Source organism: Dreissena polymorpha, chromosome 3 (assembly GCF_020536995.1).
Source record: "Dreissena polymorpha isolate Duluth1 chromosome 3, UMN_Dpol_1.0, whole genome shotgun sequence".
Taxonomy (NCBI): domain Eukaryota; kingdom Metazoa; phylum Mollusca; class Bivalvia; order Myida; family Dreissenidae; genus Dreissena; species Dreissena polymorpha.
Window position 1 is genome coordinate 108,694,311 of NC_068357.1, and position 22,855 is coordinate 108,717,165.

General features: G+C 33.8%; 2 protein-coding genes across 9 annotated transcripts in view; one reads left to right on the forward strand and one right to left on the reverse strand.

The window, feature by feature from the left end:
- The window catches only part of LOC127870950 (E3 ubiquitin-protein ligase RNF166-like), a 194,950-nt gene that overhangs the window by 126,814 nt on the left and 45,281 nt on the right, over positions 1-22,855 (reverse strand). The gene's annotated exons all lie outside the window — the stretch shown is intronic.
- Positions 1-22,855, forward strand: part of LOC127870945 (lysosome membrane protein 2-like) — a 48,187-nt gene that overhangs the window by 8,405 nt on the left and 16,927 nt on the right. For 3 of the 8 annotated variants that reach the window (XM_052413545.1, XM_052413544.1, XM_052413542.1), the window contains exons 2-9: positions 5,373-5,540; positions 7,689-7,849; positions 8,799-8,946; positions 11,420-11,620; positions 12,650-12,741; positions 13,453-13,502; positions 15,345-15,414; positions 15,766-15,947. In XM_052413545.1, the coding sequence (XP_052269505.1) occupies positions 5,421-5,540; positions 7,689-7,849; positions 8,799-8,946; positions 11,420-11,620; positions 12,650-12,741; positions 13,453-13,502; positions 15,345-15,414; positions 15,766-15,947 (1,024 nt within the window). In that variant the 5' untranslated portion in view covers positions 5,373-5,420. Of the gene's footprint in view, positions 1-2,606; positions 2,765-4,649; positions 4,729-4,901; positions 5,176-5,370; positions 5,541-7,688; positions 7,850-8,798; positions 8,947-11,419; positions 11,621-12,649; positions 12,742-13,452; positions 13,503-15,344; positions 15,415-15,765; positions 15,948-22,855 lie in introns of those variants that run through there. The other 5 variants (XM_052413539.1, XM_052413541.1, XM_052413543.1 and 2 more) reach the window with 5 other exon arrangements.

A 22,855-nucleotide genomic window follows, 5' to 3' on the forward strand; every position in this document is an offset into this window, starting at 1 on the left:
GACGGATGGTAAGACGGACAGACGGAAGGATGGAAGGAGGGACAGACAACGCCAAAACAATATCCCTCCGCCTATGGCGGGGGATAATAATAAACATTAACACCATTAATGAGCATTGAGTGCTCAACATGCACAGAACAAAACTTCCTTAGCCTGTAGTTCCATAACCTTTCATGATAAAATTCCGATACTACATTCAACGTTATTAATTTCTCCACATAGGTCTTATTACTTCCTTTTCAACCTGCAAACTCCACTAAGTGAAATTTGGGTGACAGCTGCTTTTAAACTAATATTTGCCATACTAAAACCTCAAATATCACATAAAAAGGTCTACAATAATGTCATAAGAAGATTAAATTTAAAGGAATATTTAGAAATAATAAAAATCACAAACCTTCAGTTGTTGTTCTATTCCTAGACAGACTGCTCAAACACTGTATGCATCACTCTTTAGCAATATTTCATGTCACTTTCCAAATGATATAAATACATAAGTATTTTAAGAAAGTGTTTTTAATGGAAAAACTAATGAACTCTTCTGTTTGTTAAATTTCTTTAACTTTATTTTAACAAGTTAAACTAGTACATTGTCCACCATGTTTCATGTTTCAATCTAACAGGTAAACTTTCTGTATTTGAATTCAGCCAATTAGAAAAGGCTGTTATATCTTATAACCAATAGATTTGCAGCAAACATACCCAACATCTGATGTACAACACATGCTTGGCTTATCAGATAGATTGTTATTTGACAACCTGGACTGGCTGAGTTTGATATTGAGAAAAAACAGTGTGTATACCACTTGGACAGGGTTAAGGAATTTAAACTTGTAGAAATTGCTTTGAAAGTAACAACTACTCCTACTTCTGCAGAACTACTACTTTAATTACTACAGCATCAACAACACCACCAACAACAACAACAGCAACAATAACAGCAGCAACAACAACAGCAGCAACAACAACAGCAGCAACAGCAGCAGCAACAACTGCTACTACAGCAACAACTGCTACTACTGCTACTTCTCTTGCTACTACTATTGCTACAGAAACTGTTAATGCTACTTCTTCTACTACTACTACTACCACCACAACCTCTACTGATATAAAAAACACTACTGCTACTACATCAATTACTACAACAACAACACCTACTACAACAACAACAACTACTACTACTAATACAGCTACTACATCTACAACTACTACTACTACTGCTGCTGCTGCTGTCGCTACTATGAAGTCTATTTGCCTATTTGTAAGTGTAAGGTGTTCTATATGTGTTCTTATTCCCCATTAGAACTTTTGTAGAACTTACTGGTTCTTAAAGCATTCTAAATGTGTTCTAGAACTACATTTTAAAACATTTTTAGAAATTTTTTTTGACCATATTTTGTCCTTGAAATGTTCAAAAAAGGTTCTAGAAATTATTGGAACAGTTTCAGTCCTAAGCCATTTTCCACAAATGATCTGGATTTATTCTAAAAAATCTGTTTTGGAAAACAATTCCAGAACATACGTTTTACAACACAAATATGGAACAGTTCCAGAACTGTTCCAATTTCTAGAACAAATTTATAATTATCTTTATTGCATTTTCTTTTAAATACAAAATACATGATGCAAATAAATTCATACATGTATTAAACTACAAATACATTTCAGACAACCAGCGAAAATTTTCTAAGTTATTTTCCATTGATGTCCATCCAAGAAAATGTATAAGTTATTTTCCATAACGATTTCAGTTGAAAAAAATGGCCAAGTCCAACTTTCCATGGTGTTTTCCATACATTCCGTGGAATTGCATGGAATTTTAGTCGAGATTCCGTGGAATTCCATAACAGCTTCAGATAGAAAATTGGCAAGTGGATGGAATTCCATCAAATTCCATGGATTTCCATCGATTTCCGTAGAATTCCATAATATTTTCTATGGAATTCCATAGAAAAGTGCTAATGACTATGGCAGATCTACAGACGGGTAGGGGGCATTGTGTTTCTGACAAACACATCTCTTGTTGGATCACTAGGTCAAAAGTCAAGGTCACTGTGACCTCTAAAAAAAAATAATCTGACAAGCTTTCGCAGCCGAGCGTGGCACCCGTTATGCGGTGCTCTTGTTTATAACTGACCTGGCTTTGTCCATTGTGACAATTTTTTAGTTTTAGGTTAAGGATAAACATTTCATAAGTTTGATTAAAGCTGGGATTTTTTTAGGTCTGTTGCGGCGTCACACTTAGAGTCATTAAAGTGTCATTCCTGATTAGCCAGTGCAGTCTGCACAGGCACATCAGGGACAACACTTTCAGCTTTTATGATAATTTTCGTTTAAAGAAACTCTTCTTAGCAAAAATCCAGTTTTTGTGCGAAAAGTGTCGTCCCCCATAAGTTGTGGGGACTGCACAGGCTAATCTGGGACGATATTTACGCACATGTATTAAACCCCCTTTTCACAGAGCCTGGCACATATAGTATGTCATGGTCGATGAAAGTTATGAAATCAAATTTATAGTGGAGACTGAACAATTCAATCTATTTATCAGTCCTGATAACAACTAACCCAATTACGTTAAATGTGTCAAAGTCAAGCAGCAATTACTACTCATAAGCAATTTATTGATAATTAATTTGTATTGTTTGTACATGTGCTCATGATGTACGGACTTTATCATTTTAAATTCAATGTATTACATGCAGGTCACTATGATTAAAACTAAATAAATGTGCTAAAAATGTCAAAATGGGTTATAAATTGATTAGTAAGTACATGTAAAACCTGTATATTTATTTATAAGTGTTTTAAAGTACCAGGTAACAGAAATTATTGTGTTTATTAAAAAAAAGGCATGCAACTTGTATACAAAAAGTTGAAGAGCACTTAAATCCAGACACTTGCTTTTTGGGGGTTCGGGTGCATATGACCCTGGTCCAAAGGTTAAGAGTAAAGGCAACACAAAGGTCAATATTAAGGCTTGTCATTATTCAATAAACTTCTGTCTGCCTGTTTAAGGAATACAACAAACATATTACAAAGTGGAGATAAAGTCCTGCAGATACTTCAACTAAGCAGTTATACAATGGCGGACATAGCTGGAGCTTACATCATGCTTTATTGTTTGGGAAGTGTTCATTGCAGATAAAGCTCAAGTAGTCCTTGCCAGAACAATGCCTAATTAATTAGACATCTGCACAGAAATCAATTGTAATTCTTATGAAACTAACTTGTATTTTAAAGGGATTTTTTCACAGATTTTTGGATGATTTGAAGTTTGTCATTAAATGCTTTAAATTGAGAAATGTAAACACTCTAACTAAATAGCTCCAGCATAAACATGAATAAAATTTAAGAAAGACAAAGAATTAATCCACAACTGGGCTCGAACCACTAATCCTTGGAGTAAAAGTTTAGCAGTTAAACCACTTTGCCATCGTTCCAAACACAGTCTTAGATTATTATATATATATAAGCAATCCTCGTAATGCCACAAAATATAAATATAACAACAGAACTCTCCAAATTATTCAATTGTTTTGCGTGTTTAAGTCTTTATAAAAAATTTTAATCAGGTTTCTTAATTGCTAAATGATGCATACCGTATAATGGATATTTTAGTGCATGGTAAATCTCCAGTATTATAGTTTCCTTGCAAATATTATAGCTACAACAAACATAATTTTGCAAATCTGATACATTTTTTGTCAATTTACAAAAATGTGAAATGGTCCCTTGAAGTTATTTGGTAAAAGAAGGTACAGAATGGTATTGTTGGTTTGGAAAACCCTTTGTCGTTTCCAATTTTTAAGAATTTTAATTTCATGTTAATAAGTTTTTTACCTTGTGGTTAATTAAAATATTGAGTCATATACGTGTGTAAGAAGTGTCTGTTAAGTTATGCTGTGATCAACGCTATTTAAATAGTTAGTAACAAAATAGTACAGAAGAAACTTTTACATAAACATAAAAATAACTTTCTGGATAACTATGTGATACAGGTAGTAAAACATTTATGTTACAAATAAAAAAGTAAGCGTTGAAATGTATTCATATGTAAATTGGGTTTTTACATCATTTTAGAATCTGGATTTGATTATCCTTTTAAATTATAACTTCATTCATTTACATCATCTTTTAAAAAGGTTGTTATTTTGTACAGGTTTGTTTTGCACAGTGGCCTTCTCTAAGCTGTGGGCGTTAACCCATTTATGCCTAGTGGACTCTCCCATCCTTCTAAATTGGATCAATTTATTTCCAAAATTAGGAATGTCTAGTATATTTATTTCTATATTTAGAATACTTCTTACAGAAATTCCTTTAAGCAAACAGCTCAGACCCTGATGAGACGCCGCATCATGCAGCGTCTCATCTGGGTCTACGCTGTTTGCCAAGGCCGTTTTCTAGATGCTAGGCATAAATGGGTTAATATGATACTTAAGTTTTCTCTTTATATTACATAATGTAAGGGAGATTTATTTTGTTGTAAAGAATAAGATGCAATATGGAAAGAAAACAATTACATTCATACTTCATTAAATATCTTAAACATTATGTAAGCATTGTTTACTTTACAATGTAAACTTTGTTTGTGATATCACATGATGATATATTTGTTGGTCCTTGATATTCTTGATGAATTTAAGTCACATGTGAATTATTGTATGTGGATGTCAATATCTTAGCAGCAGCTGGCTTTAAGTTGTTTGTGTTGCGCAATATCAGTACAGTGTAATTAATGTTTGTGGGAAAATGCATTTGGTTCCATAAATGTTAAATGCTATTTTAAAAGATAGTAGTATTTCTTTATATATATATTTAATAAATATAAATCATGTTTTTTTGTATTAAAAACATGATTTAATCCAAAATGTAACAAATGTCAGCACATTCATAATATGACAAATCATGTAAACTTAGAAAAAAATATCTAAAGTTCTGCGTAACTCTGCATGCATACAAGTTGCACGAATTAATGAACTCTTGGTGTTGCTTTGTTGAAAAGTGAACAGGATCTGTGAAGTGTTAACTTCATGTGACTGCTTAAGTGTTTGAAATGATACCAGGATTGACAAATATTGAAGGATACATTAACATATCATACATCCTAAATGTTAAAATCTATTATTACGTTTAATATAAACTAGTGAGCATTCATTGGTGTTACATCCTAGTTAAAGATGATTCTTTTTTTGTGTTTATTTGTGTTTTTTTCTAAATACAGATGATTCTATATTAGGGTGGATTTTTTTATATAGTTTTAAATGATAAATATAATTATTTGGGAAGAATTGTTTTGAGTTGCCATTTTATACTACCAGTATATCTTAGTACTTGTTTATTTTAAAACAAGGAAATTTCCCGCCTCATTCCAGGATAATGAAGATTCCCGCTTCCGGCAATCGAAGGAATACTAACTGATAATGGCTTGCAAGCCAAAGACTCGCATTGCCGTAGCCTGTGGTGTGGGTTGGTTCCTCTTAATACTCGGCGCATGTTTGATTCCAATTCTGGAATGGGTAGTGAAGAAGAAAGTGGAAAGGGTAAGTACTGTTTGTTTCCTGATATACTCCCCAAAGCCTTATACTTTCCTTTGGAGGAAATAAGGGGGGGACAGAGGGCCTTTAATACACATGAATGTTATCCAATTCTATTATATATACTACTGTTCGAGGTAAAAAAAAAATGAACCTCAATATGCAAACATTTTAGCCAAAGCTTTACATGCATCATGTTTTTGCATGGTATGTTAAAGCAAAATGAATCATTTATTAAGCTTTTAAGTTAAAGAATTAATTGAAAAAAGGACAAGAGAGGACGTGAAAGTTAAAATGGCTGTAGGCAACTAATATGATACCAGAACTGTCTGTGAGTAACTGTAAGTCTGTTCAAGTTTTATGTTATTTGCTGCCCGTAAGTAAAGTTGGAAATGAAGCCTTTAAAACTAAGTGTATCTGTTAATATAGGTCTTTAATTTTATTTGATTGTCTAAGAGACTTTAAATGAGTCGAAATGCCTATCTTAGTGTTAAAGGATTAACAGGGAATATACAGTGTTTAATTTTGTCAATCAATCTTTATTGATAAGTGGTGCAAGTATGTGTAGATCTTGAGAATGCATCCTCTGCAGTGATGATCACACTTGGGTCTCCTTTAGGACCAGGTTGCTAAAACTTTAACCCCCAGTTATGGTAACAGTCTGTAAATAAAGTTAATTTTAAAGGCGTTGTGAATATTAAACATTTTCAAGCAAACAATTTTAATAACATTAAAAACATACGATTCAGTCACGTCAATATAACTGAGAAACCAGGGGGCCGTTTCATATACGATCGTACGGCAATTTAAACTTATGAGAGAATTTTGTAATCTTAATAAGTAGACGAACTAGCTTGCCATGCTCGTCAAATATATACGGCACTTGAGATGCCAATGTAATTAATTGAGTACTGAAAGTTTATAATCATATGATATGGACTAGCAATCATCGTATTGTAAATGTTTACTACAATGTTTATTGAAACAGTCCCTAGACCCGCAGCCGAGGGTTTCTGCCTTGTGACCGGGGGGCCCGAGAACAAATCCCCATGCTGGTAGCTTTTCAAAATCTTTCTTATGTAGGGCTTTTTTTTCCATTTTAGCAAGGTCCTTATATAAGCCCCTTACCCCAAAATAAAGGCCTTTTACCCTACGAGAATTTCTTTAAAATGACGCAATTTTCCCCAAATTTCAAGCTTACTTTTGGCCATTGTTCCCTTTTCTCAGTTGTGTTGATTTTTTTTCCCCCAGATGGAAGGCAAAGCCCTTTCTCTTTTATTTACATTTGTGTTTTGTTTTCTGTTGCATACTTATACAGGGGGTTCATTTAGGACCAAAGAAAGTGGACAATTTGAAAAAGAAGGAGAGGAACACTTTTTCATATTCACTGGTTCATTAGCCAATTTTAGAATAGTAGCCCTACGTGTGCTCGTGGGTCCTAATATAACCTCTTTCCTGTATTCCTGTATTGTATATTACATTTAGTAATTGAACTTAATTTATATACAATAAACATTTTAAAAAGAAGTTCTAAACAAAATAAAAATGTTCTGTATCAGCCTACATAAAATGATCAAATGTTTCATTTTAGCCATGCTCTGTGAAAAGGGAGTTTAATGCATGTGTGTAAGGTGTCATTCCAGATTAGCCTATGCAGTCTGCACAGGCTAATCAGGGACAACATTTCTAGCCTTAACTGGATTTTTGCAATGAAGAGACTTTCTGTAAAAGAAACTGTGCGGACTGCACAGGCTTATCTGGGACGACACTTTTCATGAATTAAACCCTTTTTTCACAGATCAATGCCCATTTATCCTTTAACTGGTCCCTTAGAAAAAATGATACAAATCTCTGATATTTATCCACTCATTAACCCTTTCCTTTTTAAAAGCAAATTAAAAATGGCTATGTGCAAACAGCATAAAACCAGAACAGCCTTCGAGTTGCTCACAGTCTGTTTAAGTTTTATGCTGTTTGCTGCTCATCAGTATCTAAGGTTTGGAGATGAAGCCTTAACAACTTGAATTTAGTAATAAAGTATCTTATAAAATTTAACTTTCTACAGGACAACAAATGTGTAAAAATTGGTATCTAAGTGGTAAAGGGTAAATCATACAGCAGAAAACAATTCATGTGAATGTGATATTTTTATAGACTGTGATAATCAGGACAGACAGTCCGGTGTACGCATTCTGGCAAGATCCTCCGGTGCCGATATATCTGCAACTCTACATGTTCAATGTGACCAATCCAATAGAGTTCATACAGGAGGGAAAAAGGCCGTTCTTGCAGGAAGTAGGGCCATATACATACAGGTAGCTTGAATAGTTGGGCCATATACATACAGGTAGCTTGAATAGTTGGGCCATATACATACAGGTAGCTTGAATAGTTGGGCCATATACATACAGGTAGCTTGAATAGTTGGGCCATATACATACAGGTAGCTTGAATAGTTGGGCCATATACATACAGGTAGCTTGAATAGTTGGGCCATATACATACAGGTAGCTTGAATAGTTGGGCCATATACATACAGGTAGCTTGAATAGTTGGGCCATATACATACAGGTAGCTTGAATAGTTGGGCCATATACATACAGGTAGCTTGAATAGTTGGGCCATATACATACAGGTAGCTTGAATAGTTGGGCCATATACATACAGGTAGCTTGCATGCAGGCCTTTCAGTGTACCTACTTTCTCATACTTTGTCTACTTAGAAAACTTATATTTAATTATAATAACACTGTGCAGAAATAGTTTATTATGGCAAACAAAAATATTCATTAAAAAATGCATTAAAATCTGTCATATACATGCAATTTAGTTAATATCTATCAAATAGTTACTATAAAAATAGATTAAATCAAGTATATACACAGTACCATAATTAAATGTATTTCTTACTAAAAAAATATTTTTCAGTGAAATTAATATCATTTTCTGTTTTAGAACTGATGACATTTTAATGTGTATTTAATTAGTTAAAGTACATATGGGCAATGAAATATTCCTTTGTTTTCACTCTTCATCAACATTTCTATAATTTTTCTACCTTTGGTATGTGCATGTAATCAAGAGATATGAACTTTAATGTTAAATATTTACTCAATAAAGCTGTAGCACAGTCTTTAAGTATCTGCAGTAACTAGATTTAACTAGATGTGTTCTCTAACAGCTTTTCAAATTCACTCAAAGACACTTCCTAAGGTAAATTATAATGAAAATATGTTTCACATTAACAATCTTGTTCAATTATAGCGAAAGACGAGTGAAGTATGATATAAAGTTCAATCCTAACGGAACAGTAACGTATCGACAAAATCGAACATTCCAATTCATACTGGAAAAGTCTGGAAAAGGTCTGTCCGAAGATGATATTTACTGCACGGCCAATCCAGTCTACTGGGTGAGCATTGGAGCCTCGTTGTGGTAAAATTTGGCTTAACCCCTTCCCACTCAGAGGCAAAATAAAAATGGCTATGTGCAAACAGTATAAAACCAGAACAGCCTGCGAGTGACTCGCAGTCTGTTCAGGTTTTATGCTGTTTGCTGCTCATCAGTATCTAAGGGTTGGAAATAAAGCCTTTAAAATTTGAATTTTGTTCAAAAAGGCATTTAATTAAATTTAGCTTTCTATGGGACTATGAGACAAAATCTGTATTTGAGTGGTGAAGGGTTAATGCATATGGGTAAAGTGTCATCCCAGATGAGCCTGTGCAGTCCCTACAGGCTTATCAGGCACAACACTTCTGCTTAAACTGGTTTATTGCTAAGAAGAGGCCTCCTTTAAACGAAAAATACCATACAAGCTGAAAGTGTCATACCATACAAGCTGAAAGTGTCATACCTAATAAGCTGATGTGGACTGCTTACAAACTTACCATACAAGCTGAAAGTGTCATACCTAGTAAGCTGATGTGGACTGCTTACAAACTTACCATACAAGCTGAAAGTGTCATACCTAATAAGCTGATGTGGACTGCTTACAAACTTACCATACAAGCTGAAAGTGTCATACCTAGTAAGCTGATGTGGACTGCTTACAAACTTACCATACAAGCTGAAAGTGTCATACCTAGTAAGCTGATGTGGACTGCTTAGGCTTATCTGGGATGACACTTTGAGCCCAGTTTTCCCAGAGGACAACTTATTTTTATCCATATCATGTGACCTTCTTGCAGTGATTTTTGGCACTTGATATTTTACAGACTGTGCCTTTTTGATTGGGAAAAAAGGCATTATAGTCCATAACAACATAATTAATATGATTATAAATAACATGATGCACTGTACCAATTGTTAATAAGTGCATGTTTAACTACGTTTTAAAATTTATATTATAAAGTGCTAGGGAATTAAATTGCTGTATAATTAACTCAATAACCAATTATTGAGTTTATTGGAAAAGTTTGGCATATAGTTTGAGAAATTTTGGTCAGATTTTTGTGTAAAAATGTTACGTTTTGCCATTGGGAAACAGCCTTTTTATACGCCCGTTTTAAAAAAAGTTTTAGTTTTACCTTGGCGGCGGACGGGCGGGCGGCGTCCACAGCAGTTTCGGCTCTCTAATTCAAATAGTTTTCATCCGATCTTAACCAAACTTGGTCAGAAGTTTTATCTAGACAATATCTAAGTCAATTTCGAATATGGGTTATGCCGGGTCAAAAACTAAGTCACAGGGTCACTTAGTGCATTTCAAGCATTTAGCATGGTTTCCGCTCTCTAATTGAAGTAGTTTTTATCCGATCTTCACCAAACTTGGTCAGAAGTTGTATCTGGACAATATCTAGGTCAAGATCGAATATGGGTCATGCCAGGTCAAAAACTAGGTCACGGGGTCACTTAGTGCATTTCAAGCATTTAGCATGGTGTCCGCTCTGTAATAGAAGTAGTTTTCATCTGATAATCACCATACTTGGTCAGAAGTTGCATATAGACAATATCTAGGTCAAGTTGGAATATGTGTCATGCAGGGTAAAAAACTAGGTCACAGGGTCACTCAGTGCATTTAAAGCATTTAGCATTGTGTCCGCTCTCTAATTGAAGTAGTTTTCATCTGATCTTCACCAAATTTGGTCAGAAGTTGTGTCTAGATGATATGTGGGTCAAGTTCAAATATGGGTCATGGTAAAGTTATCAAGTTGTCCAAAACCTTCAAACAGGCGTATCTTGTGACAGTTTGACACTCTTGTTAAACTTTTTTTCAATTGGGAAACAGCCTGTAAAGAGCCAGGAGATGTTTCAGTTTTGCATATAAGAGAAATTTTAAGTGAAGATACATTTAGGTAAATTAATGTGTTTAAAATTACATTCACTGTGAGAACTTAAAGGAAATCTGCCTTGTGACAAATCCTAGATGTGTATTGTTAATGAGCATATTCTCTTCATGAAATTCTGTTATTTGACCATAGTGACTACAAATTTTAAAGTTGAAATATCAATAGTCAATTTGTAATATTGTGACAGCAAAGAAGAAACTTGGATTTTTTAAATACCTATTTATATGTTTCCTATCAACCACCGATTTACCAAAAAAAAAAACATTTTGAAAGATGACACACACCCTCATCGATTTTTTGCTCTTTACACAGTTTACATGTTAATCAGTTTATTCTTTTGGTGCATTATTTTATCCAACTGCATCCGTGTAGATACTTGACATAATAATCAGGAGTTGGAACATCTTTTTCTAAAAGGATGATTCCTTATGACAGTACTGTAATTGACAGAATTGCATGGCATAGATTTTATTTTTATTGTAACTTTAAGAGTTTTATGTGTATTGTAAATTTACTCAGATGCATTATTAATACCTTTTGAGATAGTTGACATAATCCTGATAAAATAATAGCTCTCATTCGTCTGTGTTTCTATTCCAGTCACTGTACAATGCACTCAAATACGAGTACCCATTGGTAAGGGAAACCATTTACATCGCAACCCAGTTATTCGATGAACATCCGCTGATGTATCGCCCTTTTAAAGAATTGATCTGGGGCTATCACGACCCACTGCTCAACGTTACAAAGGCCATAGACCCTAAATGGTTTTACACAGATTTTATTGGGTTCTTTATGAATGTGAGTATGGTTTTATTACACAGATTTTCATGTTTTTTTTTATGAATTTGAGAATGGTTATACAGAGATTTTCATGGGTTCTTTATGTATGTGATTATGGTTTTACACAAATCTTCTTGAGATCTTTATGCATGTACTAAGAATGTAGACATTCCAATTTGTAACTATAATGCCATCCCCCATAAGCTATTTATTGGTTTTCATGGGTTTAAGAAATGTCTTTCAAATTCATTTGTTGCAATTAAAATGTTAAGATATAAAATTACATTTAACCTTGAAAAAATGGGCACTATCTGGTCGATGGTTGATTTTGACCTAGTAAAGTAAAAGAAAACTTGAATAATCAACACATTTACACAGCAAATAGTGTGCAGAATTTTTTATTAATTGTGTTTTGCAATTTAACTTGACATTATTTCACAAAAATTGCATGCTTTGTGGCCCAGCCATATTGGACAGCTGTTTTCCTAGCCTTGTTTATTAACCTCTAAACAACAACAACAGCCTCTTGTGTAGCACACTGGTAAATTGCCTTCAGGATCACATGCCTGCTATTGTTTCACAAGGCTAAAGTGATTCATAGACATGGGTTTATGACTTCAACTAGGTGGAATACATGTTTACAAAACATCAAGGACAAATGTTTGAAAACTTATGATTCATTATTGTTGCTGTGTCAAATGATGTTGAGTCATCTTGTAATATATAAAGTGGTATCTTTGTGGAAATCAATAATAAACAAATGGGACGCATTCCGTTATAAGGGGGTTTTACTTTAATACATGTTTATTTATTTGTAAAAAACATTTTAATAAGTTCCATCCAATTTTTAATCTTTACATAATTTTGGGAGAACCTATGTAACTTTTTTAGATTTGTGCATTGGGTGTATTAAAAAGTATAGCCTGGTTTGGGTACGTGTATATCACATTCTAAAATAATGGCATGTTTAGTTTATGGCGGGTTGGTTATGTATTATTGTAAATCATAATTTATCCATGTTTATTAGAATTTCAATACAATTTTCAGAAAAATAATACAAATGATGGAGTGTACACAGTGTTCACTGGAGAAACTGACATTATGAAGCTGGGTACCATTGATAAATATAATGGATCAAGGTAACTGTTTAATGAAGCTGGGTACCATATATAAATATAATAAATCAAGGAAACAGTATGACCAAAAGTGATAATATGAAATTGGGTACCATAGATAAATATAATGGATACGATAACAGGTTTACAAAATTGATATCATGAAGCTGGGTAACAGTTCCAAGCAGTTAAAATAATAAAAACACAATAACTTTTGTTTATGAAAAAATAATGGAAAAGTGGTAAATTTACTAAATGTATGGACAGAATATTGGAAGAACACTTTCAAAAAATGAAATGAACTGTTTTGCTGTAAAAGTTCACCAAAATAATGTGCATTCTTAGTTTGTTGTCATATTCCAATGCACATAGTATAGTGTCAATATTGTGATGAGGATTTTTTTATGTTATGATGATTATTTTTTTGTTTTAATGTCAGAGATGATCAAATTCATTAAGTTTAAAACTATATATTTTAACCCAATACATCTAAAGCCTTAGGCTTATTAAAATGCTCTCAAGTCTGTTATTATGGGACTAGAACCAGTACTTCGGGTGTCTTTTGGGGAGATCAAAGGAACGCTTCAAATGGGGATCGAACCCATGACCTCCCGGTTGCAGGGCAGACACCATATCCACTACGCCATGGCAACCTCAAATTCATTATCCTTTTGAAAGTGATCTGGTTGATGGTATTATTAATTACATTGACATTAATTTTATAACTTTTTTCAGTTACTTGAATTTTTGGAGCACAGTATGGGCCAATATGATCAATGGAACTGGTGAGCATATAAATGCGCTTAATTAATTACCGTAATTTACTCTATGTTTTCGGACACTTAAAAATAATAAAAAATTTTCGTGTCCGAAAACTTAGATAAGAAAAATATTCACAAAATACAGGTGTCCGAAAACTTAGAGTCGAAAATTGAAGTGTCCGAAATTGCGTCAATTGTATCAACGACTACGGGTAATAGCACGCGCTTGTAAAATACCATGCCGTATAGTATGAATTACAGTTATATGTGTTTGCACTGCATTTTAAATAATTTTAAATGCTTAATTTATTTGACAGATCGTTACTACAAGGTTGTACTTTGACCAACGAGTTCAAAGATGAGCATGTAATGTACAGATACTCGCTAGTATGAACCTGTAATTAACGCAAAAAAGAAAACAATGAATTCTTTGTTTGTTCATTTCCGATAATTGTTGTCTTACACCTTCCATTGTTCGTAAAACTTGCAAAAGGGAGCATCACACTTTGAAGCGTTTAGTATTTGTCAGTTATTTTACTGAGAAGGGGAAGTACCATTGCGGTAGATAATAGCACAGTTCTGCTGTGACGTCACTAATTGCTAAGCTGACCGATACATAGGTCACGTGGTTCACTCATGTGGATTCACTCATGTTAACTGGCACTACCCCTGGTAATTGTCATAACACTTATGCTATCGGGCGAAACCATTGATTCATACCGGTTTACAGGGTTATTTACCCTATAACGCATATGTAATGGTCCGTTGCCCTCAGGCATGCACCTGTCATGTTTTATGAAGTTAATCTGGTTGTAAAACCCCATGATCGAAGTGTCATTATATATCGAAAACAGGACCGAAAATTGGTAAAATAGCGCTGTAAAATAGACTGTCTGAAAACTTAGAGACATTAATTATGGACGAAAACTTGTGTGTCCGAAAATTAAGAGTCACGAAAAATAATTATTTTTGCTAAAAAACGGGGTGTCCGAAAACTTAGAGTGTCCGAAAACATAGAGTAATTACGGTAAGCCTTGCTCAAGAAAAATGAGGTATAAGGTACATGTATGTGGGTAAGGCTTATCAGGGACAACACTTTTCACTAAATCTGCATTTCACTTAGAAGATACTTCCTTGAAGCAAACAATTCTGTGAATAATGTTGTCCTTGATAAGCCTGTGTGAATTGCATCAGTATCAAAGGTTTGGAAATGAAACCATTAAAACTTGAATATAGTAAGAAAGGTCTATTATTTGATTTAACTTTCTAAAAGACTGCAAATGCGTCTAAATATGTATCTTAGTGTTAAAGGCTTAAGCGACTAAATTCAAACTTTAACTATGTCATCATGATGAAGTGTAGATGTGCAAGGCCTTTCACCAACCCCAGTGATCCACATACATGTATTCCTGGGTTATGTGCCTTGGAAAGAGTTGACAAAGTTGTGCGTGTGTAGCAGTCATCTTGGTGTCAAAACTTTAGAAAACAAAAAGAATACTGCATTTAAAATTGCATTGAAACTTACCGATACCGTAGATAAATTTAATGGATCAAGGTAACTGTTTTAAAAAGCTGATATCATCAAGCTGGGTACCATAAATATGGTGAATAAATGTAACTGTTTTACAAAACTGATATCATGAAGCAGGGAACCATAAATATAATCAATATAGGTAACTGTTTTACAAATATGAACATGATAAAGTGGAATTATTCTGATACGGGATGTCAGTATGAAACCTCAATGTGCTGATCAAAAAGTTACTTCAATATATTTGTTATTTAAGTTTGATATCTGGTAACTTTTTGGGAGAATCATCAGTGGTTAATCTTCTTGAATATTCAATAATAAATATTGTCCTGTAGATGGTACCTTGGGCCCGCCATATCTTCCAAAAGACACGGTGACGCATGTGTTTTCATCTGATATTTGCAGGTAATTGTTCAGTTCTTTTGTGTTTTTGTCCTTATCTTAAATACAATAGATAGTTGTATTTTTATGTGGAGTTAACGCTTTCCCACTCAGAAGCAAAGTGAAAATGACTATGTGAAAACAGCATAAAACCAGAACAGCCTGCGAGTAACTCGCAGTCTGTTTGGATGTTATGCTGTTTGCAGCTCACCAGTATCTAAGAGTTGGAATTGAAGCCTTTAAAACTTGAATCTAGAAAAAAAGGTCTTTAATTAAATTGAACTTTTAAGGGACTCCAAATGTGTGAAAATACGTATCTAAGTTGTAAAGGTTTAACTACAGTGCAGTACTGTTACAAACATTTTATTTTGACAGGAGTGTCCCGGGCATGTATTCGAGAGACGTAAGTTCAAGTCAAGGGATTAAGCTCTGGAGGTTCATAGGACCCACTAGTTCCCTGCAAAACGCCACCGAAAATCCTGACAATGCTGGTTTCTGTACGCCCAAGGATAACTGTCTTGGTGCTGGGCTCAATAACATCACAAACTGCCAGGGAGGTGAGTATTGGGGGCGGAAAATGAACTTTGATAGTACAAAAGCTGGGTTTTGGTGTAGCAATGGTCTAAATAATTGTGGGCAAATGTTATTATTTACCTAGTAGTGGATATTTGGGCCATTTCTTCAAAGGACATAAAGAAAACCATGAATTAGTTGTATTACTGTGAACATTGAAAAAGTATTTTCTAAGTGTCAATAAAATATTATAGATGTTTTACTCCAAAAGGAGACATACTGTAATCTCATAGTCTGTTCTTCTGTTTGTCGTTCTTTCCTGCTTTTAAAGAGCATAAGAATTGAAGGGATTCAATTAAAACTTCCTATAATTATAGAGGGCATGAACGACAAGTGCAGAGTAACGGAACCAAAGCTCGTAAGGCATACATGCCATACGTCCCGGATTGTCCGGGACAGTCCCTGAAATGAAGAACTTGTCCCGCTGTCCCGGAAATCTGTCAAATGTCCCGGAATGTACAAAATCCATATATACATGTACCTTATCTTAGGCTTAACTGCACCTCGAATCTGTATATATCTGCAGCGTCTCCATGACAATGCCTACCCGAATAGGCAGACTACGCTACATGTAAAAATCGATCAATTAACAGGGGTCCTGTTATCATATCGATTGTCTCACGTTAGCGGTCAAACCGAAAAGGCGGCATTGTTTAATGTGGATTTTAATTGACTGTAATCTACTACGTCATTATTTCCCGCTGCGTAAGGGCAAAGGATAGTTGTTCACACATCTGAAGTCCAACAACGCTGAGTAAAAAATTAAAAGCAGTTTATGTTCGCACGTTTAACCACTAATATGTGACTGTCCGGATTTTAAGTTGACGATCTACCGGTACTGTTTTGTTGTATTTGTTTTATTGTAATTGGTTGTATGTATTGTGAATCGATTTGAGTTGACGATCTAACGGTACTGTATTGTTGTATTTTTTATTATATAAATGTTATAAATGAATAAAGGCGTATCAACAACAACGCGTTACACACCGGTCTTAATAACAATAACGCAGTGACGTCACCATCTATGTTTAGAACGCTTACACTGAAAACACGTGGCTTGTATCTAGTAACGGAAGTAGTAATGTTTAATTTGACGTTAATAGATCACTCTGGATCAGCAGACGATTTATTTCATAAATCAATCTCTGGGTTAATGGTCGCCATCTTTCGAACTACTTTCAAAAGTACAACAACAACAATAACAGTAGAAGACAATTTTAATTGCGAAAAATTGAAAAATTGAGTACATGTGTCACGGTTGTTGAGTGAAATAGTGTTATTTTCAACTGTGTATGAAGCATGTGAACTGGTAGTTGAATAACCGAATTGTTGGTGGAAATGGAATTTAGAAATATATCTAATAATTCATCATCGTGTAGAATAATCATCAGCATCATTTCTGTGGAACATTGCACTATTAAAAAAACAAGTGTTTCATAGATATGGTGCTTTTGACATAGTTCACTAACCATCAAGACTGAAATGATTCATGCACACAGGTAAAAAAAATAATTGAATTTGTGCAGAATGTTTATTTTTTACAAATTATTATTCAATTTGACTAGTTCTGGCTACCATAACTTTAAATGTCGCTTTTTATGATTTTTGACTGGCGCGACTTTACAGGTCTGTCAATACTATATAAACTGTACGCTGAAGTTTCTTTAGCTATAATTTGACCAATTTATTTTAGATTGATTGCACTGAAACTCAAAATCTAAAGCTTAGTAAGACACTTAAGCCAGTTTTCTGAGAAGAAACAATACTTGTTCAGAGTATAGCAGGCTCATGCGGCCTCTGCCCTGGTTTATTTATTTGGCCTCGGCCTTTAACCTGGGTCGCTTTGATTTCAGGTGTTTAGCCCCCATATCAACAAGGCTCTCGACCCTATATGTAGTTATTTATATTGTTTAAAGATTTTGAGAACCCTCACTCGGTGCCAGTGGGGATAAAACAGGGACCTTGTTATAGCTAGATGAATGCATCAAATATGCCAGCAACACTTTATAATCAATAACTTTATAATTGATGATTCTGTTCTTTTAACTACATTACTAATTTACCAAAACAATGTGAAACACATTTTTATGCCCCCAAAGGAGGGCATATAGTGATCGCACTGTCCGTCTGTCTATCCGTCACACTTTGCATTTAGGTTTCAAAAAAATGCTCATAACTTCTATGTCGCTTCAGATGTAACATTCATATTTGGTATGCATGTGTATATGGACAAGGCCTTCCCATACACACACAAATTTTGACCCCTTTGACCTTGAACTTAGGGTCGGCTTTTAGGTTTTGAAAAATGCTCATAACTTCTATTAAAGCGTTTATCGGGGGCGTATGTCATCCTACGGAGACAGCTCTTGTTTTTGCTACTGTCCTCTGCACAAACCATGATATATCTGCATATATGCATCCAACCAAATCAGTAAAACTATTTGTCACTTAATTACAGTAAACTTATTGCATGTTAACTTTTCAACAATATATATATACATGTATATATAATTATATATAACAGATCTTGAAAAACACTCACATCAAACTTCAAATTGTTTTAGTAAATTATAGGCTTTAATTGGTATTGTGACATTGACACCACTCATGCATGCGACTATACAATTATACAACTATGGAGCACATTATTTATGAGAAATTCCAATACATCAACATATCGTCTCAGATTTAAGGCAGATAATCTATTGCTTTTTTGCTGCCATTTTTACTATTACACATTTTTTCATTTTATGTTATGATGCATTGATCTTGTTTCTAAATTAACCAAGCAATCATGTTAAACTTTTGAAGAAAGATGTTGTCTGATAAATATAGGAAATATAATCACTACAAAGTGAACAAAATTCAGTTGCATACTGTGACCAACAAAGATTTGCCAAAGAGCAATTCAGATCATGATTTAAATTAAATACAAGTAATATGAAAGTCTGCCTATTAGATCCCAGTTAAGACTTATTTGTCAAATCTGCACATTAATTTTCCCTTAGCCATGTAGAATTGGGGACTAAATACCATCAAGCCATGTAAAAAGGAGCAGGGTATAGCACGCTGCTATTGATCTCTTGAGCGTTCACATGAATTTTACGGGTAATTTTCATACAACAAATGATATTTTGTAGTGTAATGATAAAGCATTATGAGCACAAATTATATCTCTTACTAGTGGTGCAAAAATCATTTAAGTGTCACATTTCAAAAGAAAATTTATATAAGAAGGTATTATTAATTGTTAAAACGTTATAAAAGGTTATTTCAATTCACTAAAGCATTAAATTACAAGAACAAGTGCATTTTATGTCCATTACAATACATGTAACAGTATTGGCATTGTATTTATCTGCATTTGATGTGCATTTAATACACTTAAAAATGCAGACAAGACACACTTCTAACAGAAACAAATGTATTTTTTTCTGCATTTTTCCAGCATTAATACTCTTCAAGTGTATTTTTTATCATCCCAAATACACTTTACCCGGAAAAAGGTATGTTAAAATGCATTTTTAGTTTGTTTTAAGTATATTTTCAAATGCATTAAGACACTCTTTTCTTTTGCAAAAAATGTTGAACAAAAACTTGAAAATATTTAATATACTAAAGTGTAGTAATAATTAAAGTTTTGTATGAGCATCAAAAACAGTGTCAAATTCATACCAGTGCCTATTTAGTAGCAGTAAGCCTTATATGGTCTACTTGTGGTAGAAATAATGCATTTTGTATAATACAACATACATAAATTAAAAAATATAGCTGCCCATACAGTTCAATACAATGTTCAATTAACTACACTATGCAAAGTTGAAATATGACATCAAGCTTGGAATAATCTTTTCAATAATGAATAATATGCTGTTTTAATTTATAAGTGAAATAGACACTTGCATATAAAAACTGATTTTAAATCAAAACTAAATGTTTAATTTGATTTTTAGCTCCACTGGCCAAAGGTCCTGTGTCCATCGTGCATCCATGCATAAACTTTTCCTTTAAACATCTTCTCCTAAACTACTGGTCCAATTCTGATGAAATTTCTTAGGAATGTTCCTGGGGTGTACCTCTTTCAAATTTGTTAAAATTATGCCCCTGGGGTCAAATTTGACTCTGCCCTGGGGGTCACAAAATTGAAAATTTGCTTAAATACAATGTAAGGCCTATTTTGTGAAAACTTTCAAAATCTCCCGTCCATAACCATTGGGCCTAGGGCTATCAAATTTGGTATGTAGAGACATCTAATAGTCCTCTACCAAATTTGTTCAAATTATACCCCTGGGGTCAAATTTGACCCTGCCCAGGGGGTCACAAAATTGAACATATGCATATATAGGGTATATTTTGTGAAAACTTTACAAATCTTCTCGTCCATAACCATTGGCCTAGGGCTACCAAATTTGGTATGTAGTGGCATCTTATAGTCCTCTACCAAGTTTGTTCAAATTATGCCCCTGGGGTCAAGTTTGACCCTGCCCCGAGGGTCACAAAATTGAACATATGCTTATATAAGGCCTATTTTGTGAAAACTTCAAAAAATTTCTTGTCAATAACAATCCGGCCTAGGGCTATCAAATTTGGTATATAGTGACATCTAATAGTCCTCTACCAAATTTGTTCAAATTTAATCCCTAGGGTCAAATTTGACCCATTCCCCGGGGGTCACAAAATTGAACATATGCTTATATAATGCCTATTTTGTGATAACTTAAAAAAAAATCTTGTCCATAACCATAACCTAGGGCTACACAATTTGGTATGTAGTGACATTGTATAGTCCTCTACTTAGTTTGTTCAAATTATGCCCCAGGGGTCAAATTTGACCCTGCCCCGGTGGCCACAAAATCAATTATATGCTTATATAGTGCCTTTTTTGTGAAAATTTTAAAACTCTTCTTGTCCTTAACCATAAGGCATAGGGCTACCAAATTTGGTATGTAGTGACATGTTATAGTTCTCTACCAAGTTTGTTCAAATTATGCCCCTTGGGTCAAATTTGACCCTGCCCGGGGTCACAAAACTGAACATACGCTTATATGGGGCCTATTTTGTGAAAACTTTAAAAATCTTGTTGTCCATAACCATTGGGCCTAGGGCTACCAAATTTGGTATGTAGTGACATCTAATAAACCTCTACCAAATTTGTTCAAATAATGCCTCTGGGGTCAACTTTGACCCTGCCCCGGGGGGTCACAAAATTGAATAAACGCTTTTAAAGCGCCTATTTTGTGAAATCTTTAAAAATCTTCTTGTCGAAAACCATTTGGACTATGGCTACCAAATTTGGTATGCAGTAACATCTTATAGTCCTCTACCAAGTTTGTTCAAATTATGCCCTTTGGGTCAAATTTGATCCAGACCCGCATGTCACAAAATTGAACATTATATACGCTTATATCTTGCTTATTTTGTGAAAACTTTAAAAATATTCTTGGCATTAACTCTAGGACCTAGGGCTACCACATTTTGTATGTAGTGAGATATAGTAGTCCTCTACAAAGTTTTCTCAAATTATGCCCCTGGGGTTAAATTTGACCCAGCCCAGAAGGTCACAAAAGTGTACATGTGCTTAAATAGGGCCTATATTTAAGTATTTGCACATGCAGAGAAATTTGTTTCAGCCTTTTTTTCAGCAGTGGAGTGATACAGGGCCATCATGGCCCTCTTGTTTAAATACTCAAAAAATGAAACCGTGTTCATGCTTGCATGAACACAGTTTATAAATGCTGTCAGAATTATAAAATATGCAATTACTATAAATACAAATGCCAGGGAAAAGTGCTTTTTGTACTAAAAAATTCGAATGAATATTACAATAATACATTCTGAATACTTTAGTATGTAATTAACAGTTTTTGTCTGAGAAAATCACTAAATTTTATATATTTATTCAAATTCACATAAATCATATTTCAAAAACACATCATTACTTCAAATCCTTTCACACAATACTGTAAAAAATGCACAGTTTCTGATTGTTATTGATTCTTTATTAATTTATACATGTACCATTTTTTAATCTTGATGCATCCTCAGTTGTATAATGCACATCTTAATCTGTTTTAACAATTATAATATAAAGATTAAGGCTGACTCAGTAAAATAATAATCCATGATTTCTGCAGTACTTGCAGACAAAATAGGAATACTGCTGTGATATTATCTATCTATCTAATGGGATATTAATTTGGCTTCAATAGAAAAAAATCAAAGCATACACATGTATAAAATGTGTATGTATATATTAGTTAAACTTAAATTGATTGACCATCGATAAAAAGATATTATAATATATGTATGTATATATATATCCTTGTAAAACTAAAAATTAAATATGTATGTTTCTATTACATCATTTAGGACTTTTATTTTCAGACAAAGTAGAGTGAAGCTTAAAACAGTATCCAATTGTAACAGTCAATTTTGGGAAAATCAACCTTATAATTATTTTCTGTGTTGGCCAATGTCATAATTGGTATAAAATGTATATTGAACTGGAAGTTTTCTTTATTTTAAATGATAACATTTGCTTGGTCAGCCATAATTGTCACAATCAAGTGGTCTTTTTACACTGTAGTTTTCTCACTGACTATGGGTTTGTTCTGAGAATGAGCCACACAAAGTATTGTTGGGGAGATGAGTTGTCAATTTTATGTTTATCAGTCTTTCATAATCCAGTATACCTGTAAAAAGGGAATTTGTAACTAATAATCACACAATATACACAATTAAAATTGTATGCATTTAGATTTATTTAGTACAGCACATTAATCATTTTCCAAAAATATGTAGCAACATTACATTATATAATGCTGCAATACTAAAGTAATTTACTAATTAAAGGTCGCTGATGTGTAATGGATGTGGTGTCCACCTAATGATC